At 35.6% G+C, this 19,087-nt stretch overlaps 1 protein-coding gene across 1 annotated transcript in view; it reads right to left on the reverse strand.

Annotated features, from left to right (window-relative positions):
- Nucleotides 1-19,087, reverse strand: part of MAN2A1 (mannosidase alpha class 2A member 1) — a 168,161-nt gene that overhangs the window by 79,100 nt on the left and 69,974 nt on the right. The window contains exons 7-10 of the mRNA XM_044264348.1: nt 17,947-18,133; nt 13,362-13,539; nt 6,927-7,129; nt 3,766-3,948 (exon numbers count right to left, since the gene is read on the reverse strand). Of these exons, the coding sequence (XP_044120283.1) occupies nt 3,766-3,948; nt 6,927-7,129; nt 13,362-13,539; nt 17,947-18,133 (751 nt within the window). The remainder of the gene's footprint in view (nt 1-3,765; nt 3,949-6,926; nt 7,130-13,361; nt 13,540-17,946; nt 18,134-19,087) is intronic.

Raw genomic sequence — 19,087 nt, forward strand, 5'->3', positions numbered from 1 at the left:
TGCCTTCAGCTCAGGTCATGATCCCACGGTCCTGGGATTGAGCCCCACGTCTGGCTCCCTGCTCAGCAGACAGCCTGCTTCTCCCTCTGCCTGCTGCTCTCCCTGCTTTTGTTCTCTCTCTCTCTGACAAATAAATAAATAAATCTGAAAAAATAAATAAATAAATAAATAAAATAAAACAGTTAACTGTATTCTAACAGTATTTTTATGTCTGAGGAACCAAAGAGATACATATGAATCAACCTATTCAAGATCAGTTCTGGAACATAATCTTGGTATATTACCAGCTATTGCTGAAGCACTACACATAGGAAAAGAATTCGTTTGAAGTTTTTTTCAAGTTTCATTTTGTCTCATTAAAGCTTTATAGAACAGGTAACCCCAAGTAAAGCCACTGGAGAAATCTGTAGAGAAACTTGGCCAAAAATGCTTTCAATCAGCCATTGAATCTATTATATTTATAGAGTGATTATATTATTTTCCCCAATATAGGAAGCAATTTTGGATCTACATGTTAAGAACATTTTTGTTCTCATGCAACAACAAGAAAACGTGTAAAAGAGAAATAACTTTTTTTTTTTGCAGAGCATTGAGATTACTTTCAAAGATAAGTGATCACAATCAGTAAGATAACTATGCAAACGTATTATACATACATAGTATTAAAGTCTTATGCATGTAAATTCAGCCAGCTAAGTTTCTTAGTCTATTCAAATATTTTCCTAGGTGATAAGTGTTTTCACCAGACTAAAAGATAATATGAATGAATACAATTCAATTAGAGAAACAAGCCCCTCGATTTAAGTTTATTTTTATTATCTACATGGCTAACTTTATTAGTCTGTCAGAAGCTGAAAAATAAAAGTCATGTTCTCCACCAGCTAAAACCTTGTATGTATTACAGTGCACAGAAGAGTCCTGCTTAAACTGAGGGAATGTCACACATCAATGATTGTATCCTAAAGGCACATGCATAGTCTTCAAACAAGATAAGCACTAAGTACTGGCACAGTATTCTCCAAATGCTTTCTTAGGATGCATAAAGCCGTTTTGTTTAAAGCAAAACAAGACTAAACACAGTAAATTTCCCAAAGTTTGGGAAAGTAAAATTTCAATGTTTCAACATTTCATCATGGTGGGCTTCCACAGAACTTCTAATACCCTAACATGCCTGTATTCTTTTATCACTGAACTATCCAAGGACCATCACTTAGAAATTGCAGTTTTCTACTCGGTTATCATTACAACTGTTGAAAGCAGATATTAGCATGTTTGTCAGTGAATCATTCGATCCATACATATGGGCCCTCATAATTACTCTTTGTTCATTTTTTTCTCCTATCTACCTTGATTACAATATAGAAATTGGCAGAATTCTAAATCTTTCTGTAACTGATCTCATGCCAGGCTGAATATCCATCACAAACACTGTCCCACTCTAATTCATTTTTTCATGCCATGATTAGAATTAAACTTCAAATAGCCATGATGTATTCCTGCTCTCCAGGTGATAATTATATAAATATTCAATCTACCATTGATGGTAGATTTAGATGGCCAAAGAGAAAGCTAGAAGAGTCTGCACTCCTGTTGGCGTTGTGGAGCTGCTACACCTGAACTCGGGACATGCAGACCTCTTCCACATGGCACAAAAATAAGTAGGATTGGATTTATTCAGTTTCAAGTTGCTATTACTAGCAACCAAATGCAATCCTTAACTCATACATTTGTTCATAAGGACACTTCTGCCAACATCTGAATAAACAGTCAACAGTCTAAGAACAAGAGAACACCCAATGCTAGCTGCCTCTTTGTTTATAACTCTCTAACTTGTGTTTTGAAATTTCCTACTTAAAATGTCTATGCTAATGACTTGATAATTGTGTATGACTTTTCAATGAAGTGTGAAGTGCTTGCAAAGCAAATCTACAAATGTCAAGTACAATTTGAGAATTATTGTCTTTTTTTCTCTAAGACGCAATTTTGTACAGTGATGTTGTTACAAGCTAAAAGCAAAACCAAACATATGGAGGAACTAATGACAGGCCTTCTGGAAAGGTTATGAGACAGAAAATGTTCGGTTGCAAAAACTCAATGACCTGTACCCAAGCCCCTTTCAATATGGCAGAAAGAGAGAGAATAAGCGGACAGTGTAGGAGAACAACTTCTTCATTTCCTCTTAGGAACTCTTTTCTGAGTATAGCTTCATTTTTAAACTCTCAATAAACCAAGAAGACAGGCAGGTTAAAAGGAAAAAATGGAGGAGCTGACCTTACTTTAAAAAATGCCTTCGGTGGGAGAAAAACCAATTATCATTATCAGCCAATGAGTGTTTTCCATTTTAAGCCCAGCTCAACCTCAACAGGTGCCAAATACATTTGCCACAAGAAGACTGAAAAGATATTCAAGATACCACCATAAATATATTTTCAAGGACTCAATTCAGCTAATGAAACCTCAAGAATTTATTTTTCAAATATCTAGAAAGGCAGTCAAAATACTGTAGCTAAAATTTTAATTAACACTTATTATGATTAGTGATATCGATTTTATGGATCAATCTGTAATGCTGACTTCATCTACTGTATACACTTTACAAATATGGGAGGGAGCATTCATTAAAAAAAAAGGGATTCACTTTATGGGGCACCTGGGTGGCTCAGTGGGTTAACCCTCTGCCTTCGGCTCAGGTCATGATCTCAGGGTCTTGGGATCGAGTCCCGCGTCAGGCTCTCTGCTCAGCAGGGAGCCTGCTTCCCCCTCTGTCTACTTGTGATTTCTCTCTTTGTCAAATAAAATCTTACAAAAAAAAAAAGAGAGATTCACTTTTTCAATCTCTATTATAAGAAAATCAGAGCATGTTTTAACAATTTTAAAGTATTATCAAAGTACACCATTACTGATAGGAAGAAAAAATCTGGAAAAAATAATAACTAAACCGTAATGAAATAATAGTTAAAACTCATTCCCCAACATAGGAATCTCCTCTACACTGATCCTAATGAATGGTTACCCAAACTAGGGCATAATGATGGAAATTTCACTATCACAAAAGGTAAGTCTTTTGATTATTGAGAAGCACTATTTACAAGTCTCCTGCTGTTCTGAGCTGAAGCCTGTACTCACTGTTTCCAATTCTGCAATGTGAAAATAACAGAGCTTCCCCCCTCCTCCCCTCAACTCACAGCCCTTCCAAGAGTTGAAGAGGGCTTTGATATCAATACCCAGGCCAACCCTTCTCATCCCAATTCCTTATATCATCCATATATGTCAAGGTTTGTAGATTCTTCTACTTCCTGGCTATCCTCCAGGCTGATTCTTTTTTGTCAATGTCCCTCGGGCCGGGGCGGGGGCAGGAAGAGGTATCTGAGAACAACTGGATATGGAATAGGATGAAATTAAACTGCTATACAATTAAGTGTGGCTCTTCATCACCTTGGATTATAGCTGTGATTTATTTGATACCAAATCCTTGGTACTACACTATATTTGGGAGAAAACAGAATCAGCTTTATAATAATGTTTTACTACTCCATTTGCAGAAATGCACTGCAATAATATTAAAGTTAGGAGAGCAAGCACATTGTCAATATATTTATTGAAAAATGCTTTGAATACTGATGTTGTTTTTCTAAAGCAATACTTACAAGGGATGTCATTATTGATATGGTCTGTTGTACATTAACAACTTCACCAAAGATATAAGCCTGTGACCCAAAATTTTAAAAAAATTGTTTTATAGTCACTTTTTAATAATTATATTACCTGGTACCATAATCCACAACTACCCAATCTTTTGCAGTTCCTGTGATAGCATCATGATGTTGAAACAGTCCCAAATTTCTTCTGGCTTCTGTCAGTGTCATATAATGGGATGATGAAAGAAATTTACTTATCTTGTATTTCTGAGCTTGTTTCAGGGCGAAATAGTAAAGAATTTCAGCAGCCCTAATTGCATAAAACAGTCATTAATTCTTATTTCAAAGCAAACATTTACTATTTAAATATGTGGTACTGATACATTTTCAAATGGGATTTTTTGAAAATCCAAGACTAGCACAATTTGTAAAAAAGATATTGATAATAAGCCTTCCTATAAAACCATCAAGATATCCATCTAATATATATAAATTATCTAATATATATGTAAGTTATCAATTATAATATATAAAAATTATCAATCATCAGAGAACATCATGTCTAAATTGATAAAATTGATAAAAGGGCCCTTGTTCCAGATGGTCCTGGAAAAAAGCCAGTAGCCACTGTCAGCAAGATAGGTTTACTTATGTATAACATAGTGAAAAAAAAATAGCTCCATCCAGCAGTAAGAAGTGGATAATGGTTTCTGTCCTTTCTTCTCTCCAAGATCGACACAGACACGTACCAGGAACTTCATTACCAGAAAGCCATTCACTCTCACATATGTACATTAAAGGAGAGATGGCGCAGAAATGGTCACGTGAGTGGGAGACTAACAGTGAAGGAGAGTCAGAAAGCGATGGCCTGACAGTAACAATGGCTAGTCTCCACGCTGAATGAGAACATTCAACAACTGGAGGGAATGGAACAATATAAACTGAAAGGTGATAAAACATATGCTGTTGTTTCTTGTTTATTTTAAAAAAGAAAATACTTTGGCTTAAGAGTAGTTTGTGAGCAAGAATATGTGGACTTATCATTTTCATGCTTTATTTTTTTCATCAGAGGGTATGGTTCAAGGCAGGTTTCAAAAGTCTTTAAAAAGAGATAATGGCTTGGGGTGGCTCAGTGGGTAAAAGCCTCTGCCTTCAGCTCGGGTATGATCCCAGGGTCCTGGGATCGAGCCACACATCAGGCCCTCTGCTCAACAGGGAACCTGCTTTCTCCCCTCTCTCTGCCTACTTGTGATCTCTGTCTGTCAAATAAATAAGTAAAATCTTTAAAAAAAAATTCCTTTACATTTTGAAATAATTAAAGCTACCAAAATATTTCTGCCTTTAAATTCTAATCCTTCTAAAATTCATGGCAGGAGAAACACTAAATGTGAATTAAGGAAATTGCAAATATATGTTCATCTATATCTAAAACACATATTCCTGGCTTTGCAAGGGTACATATACATACAGATATCCCAAAATATAAACATGGGATTTAAAAAATATTTTCTTCTTTATACTCCTCAATCCTATCCAAATGTTTTATAAATGAGCATAAAGATGAAATATCTTTTATCAAATGATAAACTTATTTTCAAATCAGTTGATTACATTTTGAAATTCATAATTATTATATGGTTTTGTTGTTTTAAAGCAAAATTTTCAAAATATATTATTACTTGCACTAAGTACTTCACCTTAAATACGTTCAATAAAGTAAGATTGAATCAATATTTATAACTCTTTGTCAGTAAAAAATAGTTGACACTAAAAAAATGCAGTGGTCCAAAAGAATCTCTACATTACTTAGTACTTTTTCTGTTTTTAATCATAAGTAATTTAGAATAACGTAACAGATAATTAATATTCTACTGACCAAGAATGCATAAATCTCTATAATATAGAAATACTATTTTATGATAAATACAGTAACATGTATCCATCCAGCACATTTGTGAATATCCCAAAAACAGGCAAAGATCAGACTTTTGAAATAAAGATAATAGCACAGAAATAATAAAAATTAAAACAACAACAACACACTACTATACCAAAGTACAACTCTTGGAGAAATTCATGATCTTTATAAAAAGTTTTCCAAAATGTACTGTTTCTACCAGTACTTAGAAGAATGTAGGTATGACATGACTTTTTATTTTTTTATCTTTTTTATTAATTATTTTTATTAACATAAAATGTACTATTTGCCCCAGAGGTACAGGTCTGTGACTCGTCAGGCTTACACACTTCACAGCACTCACCATATCACACTGACTTTTTATTTTTAATACTAGGATTCATCATGAAAATTAATCATCATGAATTCATGATCTGAACTAAGCTGAAAGTGAACTTATGAAAATGAATTAACCTCCCAGGCTACACACATATAGAAAGAGCCCCAGAAGTCCCTGGGGTGGTTCATCTTTACTACAAAGCAACAAGATCCACTATAATAGCTACTAGCCACATGTGGTTGTTTATACTTAAAATTAAAATTAAAGGGAATTAAAGAGCCCACACTGGTCACATTAAGTGCTCAACAGTTACACATGGCAAGTGGCTACCATACTGAACAGTGCAGAAAGCAGAAACAGAAGATTTCCAACACGGCAGAAAGTTCTGTGGGCCAGTGACTCAAAGTTCTACTGGACAACACTGGTTTAGAGCACTGTTGTTTTCTGCTGACTTTTTGCCTTCTCCCTGTCGCTGTTTTTTCTCAGCCAATCACTCTGCCGCTATCAGTTCTCATCTCTTTCAAGTTTTGCTCTTCTAAACAGAGAATCACACCTATAGAAATATGTTTCAAATAAATAAGAACTGAGGTGGAGCCTCTGGAGTTTTCCCCCATATAAAATACATTGGTTTTATATTATGTACTTTGAGGCCCACATTTTGGCCATGGAGAGACCCTATTTGTTCCTTGTAACCTTTGCTCATTTTCAACAATTTAGTCTGCCTGATTACTGACCTGCAGACACACATGACCATGTCGCTGGATATTATCACAGTGTGCAAACAATACGGTAATTAATTAGAAACGTGTAAAACCTAAGATATAGGAGAAAGTCTAATCACATTAACTACTTTTCCTTTCAAAGCAAAAACCCATGTAATAATCTGATTCTGCATTGGAGACATATCTCTGATTGCGTTAAAATTTCACAATTACATTAAACATTCTAATACTGCATAAATGTTGTATATTATGCAAAACTCTACGAAAAGGCTATGATCACATAAAAGAGGTGAATAATTGATGTAGCTATATAAACATAAATTTTGTACCTTAAATGGGATTCCAGTATCCTATCCATTCGTTTGTAAAAGGGTCTGGATGTAAAGTAGCCGCTCCAGTAATGATCGTCTCGGTCAGCGTAAGTGAAAAAATCTCCACTTAGAACAGGGAACATGGATTGGCTATTCTTCCTAATGGCTACATCTTCTTTATCCAGTGCATCAAAATAATCTGATAAAGTCCCAAACTGTATCTAATTTAAAAAAAAGGTGACACTTAAATTATTCATTCTCTACCTCAAAAATTACTTCTAGCTCTGAAAGGAAAAGTTAATAATAAATATTTAATTTGTGTTTCCAAGTTAGGATGAAAATCTAGCTCAGATTGTACAAAACTCAAGTGCAGGAAGAGAAATACACAGTAACTCTTTCACTTGCATCAGGTCCCAAATTAAAATGAAATAAAACTTACACACTTAAGGGGTTAGAAGTACTACCTTGATATACAAATCTGTGGGTCTGAAAATGCCTTACAAATCTCCAGAATTTCAAACTGTGTAAGGGTCAGGGAACAGAATAACTCAGAGATGAATAAAAGATGGGAAGCAGCAAAAATAAAACATTTACATAACAGTTTGGTTAACTGTTAAGTATTTTCCTATGTCATATGCACAAATACTCCCCTGGCCTCCCCGTGCCCCTAGTTTGAGGTCTCATGAGGGAGACTTTAAGAACAGCAGGTCATTAAAAAAATGGACTTTCTCTACCAGCAGGTAACATTGAATAGAAGTAAAACACAAAGAGTGACAGAACTGCAAGGTTGACTGCTCAAATGAAAAGGTCTTTTGACTAATGATTTAAATTACCAGAACATAAATCCATTTTTATGAGCCCAAGCTATTCCATAAATCAAAGGAAAAAAGAAGTATTATACCAGACCATGTAAACAGATATTGAAAGGCAGTGTTTTTAGAGAAAAACAGAGAATTTAAAAGGGAATTTTTCTTTGAAGAACGGTAAGATGCTGTTTTTGCTGTTTCTTACCACACACACACACACACACACACACTCTGAAAGCTATTTTTATTCAATGTGGCAGAAAAATAGTTAAGAGTAATTAAAAAACAGCGAGTAGTGCTCTAAAAGAGTCGCTAAGAACAGCACAGAACCTGGATCCAGAAAGCATGGGTTTGAATTCCATCTCTATCGCTTACTTAATATGTGGTTTTGAGCATGTTATATATTGTGTTTGTGTTACAGCTAATAGGTTTCTAAGTAAAATGCTTTGAAACACAACTGGGAAATAACGGTCTGAGTTTTAGCTACCACTTTTCTATTGCAAAGGCAAAATTTCAGCTGGAAACACAACTGATATTATTAGTATGACAAATCTAAGTTATCATCATGCACCTGTGACACAATACATTTTATAACAGCAAAATAGACGATTATTTCTAAATCCTTATGTTTATATCACAGAAAAGCAATTTTCAATAGTATTACCTAGTCTTGTCTGGGCTTCACCAAACACAATGTATCATGGGCAAGTTAACCTATTTGGGTCTCAGTTTCCTCATCTATAATGGGGATGATTACAGTACCTATTGGAAAATGTTCAGAGAATTAAAAAAGTTAACTAAGGTGAAGCACTTTGAAAAACTGGGGCACCTGGGTGGCTCAGTGGATTAAGCCGCTGCCTTCGGCTCGGGTCATGATTTCAGTGTCCTGGGATCGAGCCCTGCATCGGGCCCTCTGCTCAGCAGGGAGCCTGCTGTCTCTGCCTGCCTCTCTGCCTACTTGTGATCTCTCTCTCTGTCGAATAAAATAAATAAAATCTTTAAAAAAAAGAAAAAAGAAAAAAGAAAAATTAATAGGAGGGGCGCCTGGATGGCTCAGTGAGTTAAGCATCTGACTCTTGATTTCAGCTCAGGTCACGATCTCAAGGTCATAAGACTGAGCCCTACATGGGGCTCTGAATTGGGCATGGAGGCTTCTTAAAAGTCTCTCCCTCTGCCCATTTCCCCACACCCCGCCAAGCATACGCTCTCCCTTTCTCTCTTAAATAATAAAAAAAAAAGTTAATAGCAAATAGTAAGTAACTCAAAAATTAAGTGTTATTTATTATTCGCCTAACACATTCTAAAAAGCAGAATTTGTGTGTGTGTGTGTGTACAATCATGAGGGTCACAAATACAAAGAAATACAGCATTAACTTCAGGCCCAGAGGGTCAGATAAGCTCAGGGAAGTATACTGATAAAAGTAACAAAATATTCAGCAATCTAAATTCCTGGGCCTTTTTCATCTATATAGAAAAGGGATTTCTATAACAAAAAATCCCCTTCAGTTTCAGATTTTAGGGAACTGTGGCATGTCACAGAGTCAATATTAACAACAAAGTATATCCTTTTAAAATATTTTAATTAATTTTTGGTATTAGCCAAGATGAAAATATTTCCTTCTTAGCTATTTCCTGGGCAAAGTTTATGTAAGTGGTGGACTGGTTGGTTTTCTCACAAACTTGACTCAGTCTCAAAGAACTGATATATAATCCTGTATATGTGTGTGTATGTGTGTGTGTGTGTGTGTGTGTACACACACATATACATATATATATATATATATATATATATCTCCTGTATATATAATTTCTAGTCTCTTGGCAGCTCAAATAAAGTACATATTCCAAATAACAGAAAAAGTAAATTTTTTTACATTAAAAGGCAACAAATTATATCTTTAATATAACCTTATTCTTAAACATAATCAAATTTCTCTATCAGAACAACATATGAGAAAAAAAGTACATAAATTGCTAAATAAGTGATGACCAATGGCAAACTAACCGTCTTGACTAGTACAATGTCAATTTTTTAGCCATCTAAATTCAATTGCCTGCTTTTGTTTTTCTTTTCATCAAAAGAAAATAATCATAAATTCTGGCTTGGATGAAATAACGTCAAACATCCTACAGAGAACAGATATAACTAGATAAACCACAGAAAGAAAAAAAGCTTTTGTTTGAAGGTATGTAAGGGCAATAAAACCAGCAAACACGTGACAAAAATTCCATAAAAGGGACCACATGAAGGTTACTGGGTACAAGGTTAGAAGGCAAAAGTCAACTGTATTTTTGTATGTGGAATATACCACAATAATGGATGGCCTAATGTTTGTAAAAAAGTTAGCTGCACTCAAATTGATCTATTGGTTCAATGCAATCCCAACTAAAATTCCAACTTTTTTGGGGGTAGAAATTTCAAAGTTGATCTCAAACCTATATAGAACTATAAAGAAAACCAATGCAATCTTGAGAAGGAAACAAAATTAGAAGACTTAAGCTATCAGACATTAATATCCATTCTAAAACCACAGTATTTAAAACAATATGAGATTAGTCAAACAGACAAATTGAATAGAGTCTACACAAGATCCGCAGAAATAGTTTCACTCATAATTAATGACAAATATGGTGCTGCGGTAAAGTAGGCAAACTGGTCTTTTCAATAAATGGTGGTAGATATCCATATGGGCAAAATGGAACTTGATCCCTATCTTCATACAATTCACAAAAAAATCAATTCCAAATAGATTGTAGACCTAAATATTGAAGGTAAAATAATAAAGCTTCTGGAAGACAGCTTCATAAAAAGTGTATTTTCATGACTATGCAGTATAAACAAAAATTCTTAAGCAGAACATGACAAGCATTAACCATAAAGGAAAATACTGTTAAATTAGATTTAACTAAAACAAAGAATTCATGTTTATTAAAAGACAGCTTTAAGAAAGAAATTTAAAAACAGGCTTACATAGTGGGAGACAGTACTTGCATAACTTTTATCTGAAGAAAGACTCAAACCAAAATATATAAAAAAGCTATAAATGGTACAAAAAGACAACCCAATTTAAAGAAAAGTCATCAAAAACTTTAAATAGTCACTTTATAAACAGCAATAAACTTATGAAAAGATGTTCAACTCATTAACCAACATGGGAATATAAAATAAAACCATCACATCAATCATAAAAAAAAATGAAAAAAAAATCCTTACAATAAAAAATGTCAGTAAGGAAGTACAGCAACTGAAATTGTCATGCAGCACAAGGACTACTGCATCTATTTTGGGATGCCATTTGGAAATATCTACTGAAGTTGAACACGTGCATCCTCAATGATCAAAAAGTCCCATCCCATTTTATACCCACATAAATTCACATACATGTATATAAATACATTCACAATATTCAAAATGGCTTTATTTGTAATAGACAAAACCCGGAAACAACTCAAATGTCCATTAATAATAGAATGGACAAATTGTGACATATCAAATTGATACTAAAGATAATATACAGTATTAAAAAGGAATATATTATGGGGTGCCTGGGTGGCTCAGTGGGTTAAGCATCTGACTCTTGATCTTGGTTCAGGTCATGATCTTGGGGTCCTGAGACTGAGCTTCATGTTGGGCTCTGTACTCAGCACAAAGTCTGCTTGAGAATCTCTTTCCTCTCCGTCTGTCCCTCCCCCTGATCGCGTTACCCCCTCCACTAAAATAAATAAATAAAATCTTTTTAAAAAATGAATATACTGTTATATGCACCACAGATGAATCTCACGAACACTAAGTGGAGCAGAGAAAGGCGAACACAAAGGAACATACTTAAGATTCCCTTCTTAGATCATTTCAAAAGAAATACTGCTACTCACGATGAGAAAAGGGAAAATAAGGTTACTTCTGTAAGATTTGGCAATGATTTGAAGGACATCTAAGGGACTCTTTTGGGATGCCATAAATGCTGGAGGCGGTTACATGGGGGTTTTTAAACTTGAAAAATTCTCTGTACACTTCTGGTTTGTGCATATCTCCTATGTATGGGATGCTTATAATTCATATAATCAAAAAGTAACTTTATTTTTTATTATGTTACGTTAGTAACCATACAGTACGTCATTAATTTGATGTATTGTTCCGTGATTCATTGTTCACATATAACATCCAATGCTCCATGCAATATATTCCCATCTTAATACCCATCACTGGGCCAACCCATTCCCCCACCCCCACCCCCTCTAAAACCCTCAGTAAAAGCTGCCCTATTGGGCAAAGAAGGAAATAGGTAAAATACAAAAATCAGGACTTTAATTTTTTAAAATCAGTGGTAGCTCCTTTTGTGGACCTCAAAATCATTCACTAGGAAGATGTATTTAGGGATAAAATACCCCATCTATATATGCCATCCCCTAAGCAAATGTTTGTGTATCAGCTTCACCTTTGAGGAGATTAAACAGATAATTTAAACATAGACCTGATGCACTGAGTTCATAATCTGGCAGAAATTCAGTTGTAAGTATCTTGAATACACTTGGCATATTATTTAAGTTTATTTAACTATTTGATATTATTTACATTTACTTAATAAACTTGAATTATCCCAACATAAAATGTGGCCTGTCATCAGCTTTCTAACTTCCTAAACAGTAACATCTCTTCTTTTCTATAGTATTTCCATAGATATTCTACTGTCTCATAGGTTAGTGACTATAATAAACACATTGGGTAATTTTCTCATATAGGGTCTAAGATAGGACTCTTGTTTGAATCCTGACTCATGAAACATACGTTAAGAAAAAATTGCCTGTATGTGATCAGGAAAACCTGAATCTATCTGGATACGTGATAATATTGAATTATTGTTAATTTTTTAGATATAATAATGGCATTATTATTGTATTTTTAAATAGAGTCCTCATAGTTTGTAAGTAGTGAAATGGTTACAGATGAAACTAAATGACTACTATTTCCTCCAAAATAATCCCCAGGAGAGGGTGAGAGAGGACAGTGAGTCACAGCTGAAGAGAAAGTGACCTTGAATTGATCAATGTGGTAGCTGAACTATGGATATGGGGAAGCAGGATTCAGGGGATGGGTACTTCAGTTGTTTTCATAACTTTACAGTACATTCGAAATTTTCCAACCCGGGGGATGGGTGTGGGGGAAGAGGAAGAGCTACAGACAAATTATTAATTTTGGAAGTCTTCTCAACCAAGAAAAATGCTAGTGTATTCTCTGGACACAAGATATTCATTTGCAAAATTTATGACATGTTCATCTGTATCTGCCCATCATACTACTAAATCACAAGGATGCGACTGTCACAGAGAAACAAACTTTCAATGCTGGTAGAAAAACAGGACATCACTGAAAAATGAAGACGACAACTTAGCAGGTGCATATTCACAACTACATAAAAGTAACAGCTCTTTAATGCTGTAGGAATGGGAGCAAGGGACAACTTCAGAAATGCAACTATAGTACTAGATAATTTTCCTGTTTAAGAACTACCCTCTTACATAAGGACTACATATACTAGGAAATATTGGGAGACGGGACAAAGAAACTAAGGCTATTCTGTTTTAGCCTCATTTAATAATGAAGGCTCGACTTCAAATACAGTATCATAATTAAATATTTTCAAATTACCTTAACATTATACTCAGGATGAGAATTCATGTAATCAAAAAGCAGCTGATAATTCTTATACTGATGATCCCATTCTGTACGTTCACAGTAGCGAAAATCATCTCCTAGTGGGGCCAGGACAACTGTAGTACGAAAGAGTTTTGACTTTTTTCGGTACTGATCTAGAAGCATCTCAGCCCTACAAAAGAAAAAGGGAAAATAAGAGTAATATTATGAAAAGGACAACAGGGCAACTCATTAAAAAGTGTATTATGTTAAAAGAAATTATTGTATATTCTTCCTGTATTCTAGATTAGTATGATTTATAAGGCATATTTTTAAAAAACTACTAACTAATTTTCATTATCCATTTAAAATATTCCTGGGGCGCCTGATCAGCTCAGTGGGTTAAGTCTCTGTCTTCAGCTCAGGTCATGTTTCAGGGTCCTGGGATCAAGCCCCGCTTTGGGCTCTCTGTTCAGCAGGGAGCCTGCTTCCCCTTTCTCCCTGTCTGCCTCTCTGCCTACTTGTGATCACTTTCTGCCAAATAAATAAATAAAAATAAAATCTTTAAAATATTCCTAGATTCTGGGGTGCCTGGGTGGCACAGTTGGTTGAGCATCCAATCTCTTGGTTTTAGCTTGGGTCGTGATCTCAGGGTCATGAAACCAAGCTCTGCATTGGGTCCTGCACTCAGCTGAGTCAACTTGGGACTCTCTCTTCCTCTGCCCCTCCCCCCTGCTTTCTCTCTCTCTCTCTAAAATGGATAAATAAATCTTTTAAAAAACATACTCATAGGGGCGCCTGGGTGGCTCAGTGGGTTAAAGCCTCTGCCTTCGGCTTGGGTCATGGTCCCAGGGTCCTGGGATCGAGCCCCACATCGGGCTCTCTGCTCAGCAGGGAGCCTGCTTCCCCTTCTCTCTCTGTCTGCCTCGCTGCCTACTTGTGATCTCTCTCTCTGAAATAAATAAATAAAATCTTTAAAAAAAAAAACAAAAGAAATAGTTTGAATGAAACGGATTACAGAACCCGATTTCCTCTTCAAAAGGAAGAAAAGCAACTCACTTAACACCTGCCATTAATAAACTGGGTATCTGTCACAGTGTCCTTCCCAGTGATGATCAACAGATAAAGCTTTGAAGTTGAATTAGCTTTTTTGATTTCTACCTCCCACAGATCTAACCCACAAGTCTAAAGGTCAGCTAAATACTAAATGTGCTGATGTGCTTTTATATTTCGTATTCTTGTATTCTGCAGAAAATCTTTGGGGTTGAACTGCTGAGTGCTGAATCGGGGCACCATTTGAGCAAGTCTAGGAATACAAACTTTTTAAGAGGAACGGCTTACAAAAATGAAATTAAATAAGCAGATGAACTCACAGTAGTTCTCTATGTAATGCCACGCTTAAGAAATTAGTGATGACTAATGTGCTTTTTTACCCAGTATTCCAATTTTCATGTCAAGGGCTATTGAGAAGTTCCAATTCACGATATAAAAACTTATGAAAGAAACTCAAAGAACATCAATAATGGAAAGAAGTATTTTCTAAAATTAAAAACATTTAAATTTAGAATCTCACATGATCTTTGTATACTGATGGTCTCTGAAACTGCCTTGCAATATTAAATTATTAGCAAAATTCAATAACTTGGTGAGTAAAATATAACCATACTGTTCTGACATAACATAGTTTTCTGAGATTAGCATTCGGTAGAGTACTCAATCGTTGCTAATATTTTACTAATATTCCACACTTACCAAACATAACTTTGGATTATTATTTATAATTAAAAAACACATGTCTAATGAAACTAATCAAATAGAAAGATAAATAAAAGAAAAATAAATGAGAGAGTAAACCGAACATAGAAATCATGGATAAAAATATACTCAATCAGATCCCCCTAGGAAACCAGCATAAAAAAGGATAAGTGATCATTTAAGTGAATGCCGAGGTTTACTACTAGATACATCATATCTTGTGTGTATATGCATAAGACACATAAGAGGAAAGAAATCACAAACATTAAATGTGACTTTTCCATTCAGCATCTGACCTAATTCCCAAGCTCCTGCACGAAGGTGTCAACACTGGCAAAGCCAAGAGACCAAACTATACTACCTGGTAGAGAGTGGATATTCCCAAAATCTATGGTACACTAATGCCAAATGAATTGACCAATATCACATTTGAAGATGTGTAGCAGCAATCTGCTCTTTACTTCTACCAGGTTAGAAATGTCAACTTAACTAGAACCAAGAAAAAAGAAAAAATTCCCTAGAATATCCTGTATCATGTGACATGTAAATCACAATTATATGTAAAATATACTGTATGAGAACAAACACTCAACTTGATAAACAATGGTAATTCTTTATTTGTGAAGTAGAGGAACCTATAAATTAGAGTTAAATTTCATTTTCTTTAGGGTATTAAAAATCAAGTGCCACTAGGCTGGAATGCCTGGTTTTGATCTCCATTCATCACAAAGTAAAAAGGAAGGTGATGTCTGGAATGTAAAGTAACCAATAAAGTTAAGATTTCAAGACTTATAAGAAGTTTTTTAAAAAAATCTACGTAAGTATTAAATAGACTCTTTCATCTCCATGCCCCCAGGTGCCTGGAAACCACCTGCAGGTTCACTGGAAGTGACTGAGCACAAGGTCTGTTCCTGGGGGGCAATCTTTGAAGTGTCAGATGGGACACAGCAAAAGGAGAACAGAAAATTGCTTTTTTCCCCAATAATGCACTTTAAACAGGTACTCTCAGCAGTACCCAAGAAAGAAAAGGAGGAGCCTCACAAGGTCTTTGGTGTACTGGGAGTTCCCAACTGAAGCATCTGGTTACCTTCAATGGAATTCCTTATCTCTGACCTCCTGAGCTACAGAACAGCTTACGCTGCCCAACTTTCTACCTTTTGCCACATAATACACTGGATTATTCTCCTCTCTCTAACTAACCTAACCCCAGAAAGCATGCTGCTCACTTTCCTTATTCATCTTCATTGCAGTAGGAACCAATAGGATGAAACCAGGCTGATCCCTAATCTTGGGACAGTTTTTCAAAATAACTATGAAAGTCAGATTTTGCTAGAAGGGCTGTATGGCTTCAAGAAGTCTGCCATGTTAAGATACTTTTGTGTGTGCTACAGTGAGAGGCTCACAATGGAGTATTTTATGGCTCAAGGACTGACTCAAGGCAGAGACTCAATTCACCTTCTCCTTCCACAATTTTTAAAGCAAATTTTTAAAATAAATAGACTTGACAGTGCATACTGCAAAGATTTTACTCTATCTAAAAGGCTTTATCATTGTGCTTTGCAACCACGTGGGGTGTGGTTATGGGAGTACCATATTCTCATTTTGTTGGGCTGGAGATTTTTCGAAAGCTCCCTGGGTGAGTTGGGCAGCTATGCTTGGTAACTACTGACCTACCTCACCTCTGCCCATTTTAACCCTCCTATGGAAGGTAGAATGCCTGGCTGCTTCTTAGCAACTCACATAAACGTGGAGTTCCCAGAAACCATCAAACTTACAAATGGCAAAAAAAAAAAAAAAACCCACATAATTATTGTTATACAATTAATGTACACAATATGAGGAGTTTAAAAATATGCCTACATTTGTGTTACTATCATGTTACTGAAAATTTTTTAAGGATAACATGTATAAGAACCCAGGCAGAGTAGGTTTTCGGAAACCAGAAATTCTAGGGTCTTAAAAATAGAGTTAATGAAACTTGTGGTTTGCAGAATTTATGGCTGTCATCCTAGTTTAATTGTTTATTGTTCCCCCTCTAACTCTCAAAAATCTCCTCATGTGGATAATAAATAACACAATCGATCTAAAAAAAATAAATAAAAGCCTGTATCATCTTTCTGCCAGAGGTGAGTGGTTTATATTGCAACACAATGTTTTATTTAAAGGCATTATACACCAGTAATTTTTAAGTGAAGAAATTAAACTTTAAAAGCACACAAATGAGAAGTATAGGTAACTTGGTATAATGAGATGCCTCCATCATGAACGTAATTTTCTTCTTTAAAAAGTGATTCATTCCTTTTTTATTTAAGAAAAGATCTTTAAGTATCAATATTCCTAATTAAAAATGGTCTGTGAGTCAAAAATATGAGAAAGATCGAAAGAGTGTATTCATCAGAGCTGGGCAGCATCCACTATTATTGAAATTGTATTAAAAGAACAGATAATTATACTCTTTATGTGTTCCATTTCAATAAACGTGTTTTTGCAGTTGGGTTGCTTTTCTTACTAATGTATACAATAGAGACCAGAAGTTTTATTATCAACGAAAGTATGTGAGATCAATGAAACGCAGCAGAAGGCTTTTATAATGAGAGCAAAGGAGAGGGTAATAACAGAGTGTTATAGGTTCTCCATTGTATATTGATCAACTGTTGTTCATTTTCCATTAAGTTATAACACATAAAAGGCACAGTCAAAGCTCTGGCATTTTTAAGTTGCTTTAGATCTTGTTGAATAACTACCTTGAGCGTGGATGACGTTGGCCACCGAACCCTTTAGCAAAAAGCAGCAGAGCTGCTGCTTTGTTCGAGAGGCTGTCTTAATGAAATGCATATTCTCATACCTCTTTTGGACATTTCCAAGATGTATTGTTTCTGGGGGGACTCCCCAGGGACAACCGAATCTGCCTCCAGGAAGCCGTTTAAAATCAAACTGGCAGCATATTTTAGGGTCAGGTCCGCACGTATGAGGGATGTCATAGCTGTAGAAGGGCATCATGTGGCAAAAAATATCTGTGCCAGATCCCAGATCTAAAATAAAGAGCCAACAGACAAAACCTGGATTTATAAACTGTGTTTTCCCAAAACTGATCAAATTGCCAGTACTTTCTACATATATAATGCAAGCTCCACCCTAAATCCACAACCTACTTGACTACTACTCGTACATAAACCCCAGCCACATTTAACAACCACCAGCCTGAAGGAAGAGACTCACATCTCAGTCTCTACCTCCTCTATCTCAACTGAGCAGAGACCCAACACGGACCAGCATCTGCTGGCCTGGAAAGATACAAACCAAACAGAAGTAAAACTTAATTACTGGCTCATCCAAAATTATGGGCTGTGTCCGTCCCTGTGTCCATCCCATATGGGCTGCCAGCTCCTTGCCACATCTGCCCCCATAGCAGTTATGGGACACACTGAGAAAGACCATGACACTGGCTGCAGAGGAAAGAAGAGAGGAAGAGAATAAAGGGAAGAAAGGAGGAAGGTAGGGAGGCTTATGAAATGCCGGGCAAATTCCTATCTATTTCTTGCTGTGAGAAGAAGAAAGGGCCACTAGAGGAGTTCACAGTCTCCCCGATGTTCACCAATGAAGAGCCACTGGGACTTGTCACCATGAAAGCAACACAGGACAAGTGAAAGAACTTCTAAAAACCAAAGAACAAACAAACAAAAAAACAAGAACAAAAACAAGGTAAACAAAAAATATAGAGAAAGTGAGCACTGGTTCCTGATGTAGAACTGTCTTTAATTAAATCCTCAATGCCAGCAAGTATCCTTATCACTGCCCTTGAGAGGTCAGAAGCCTACCACCCAGTGATGGAAAGCTTAAACAAGAGTTAACAATTGTTACCTTTGTAGTCTCCTGATCTGTAAATACCACTCTCTCCTTATTTAAGTGTGGATTTCTACTTTTCAGCAGTGGGTTATGTACTGCTTTTATGACAAAGACAGACACAACAACAACAACGAAAAAAA

This window comes from Neovison vison, chromosome 1 (genome assembly GCF_020171115.1).
Source record: "Neovison vison isolate M4711 chromosome 1, ASM_NN_V1, whole genome shotgun sequence".
Classification (NCBI taxonomy): Eukaryota; Metazoa; Chordata; class Mammalia; order Carnivora; family Mustelidae; genus Neogale; species Neogale vison.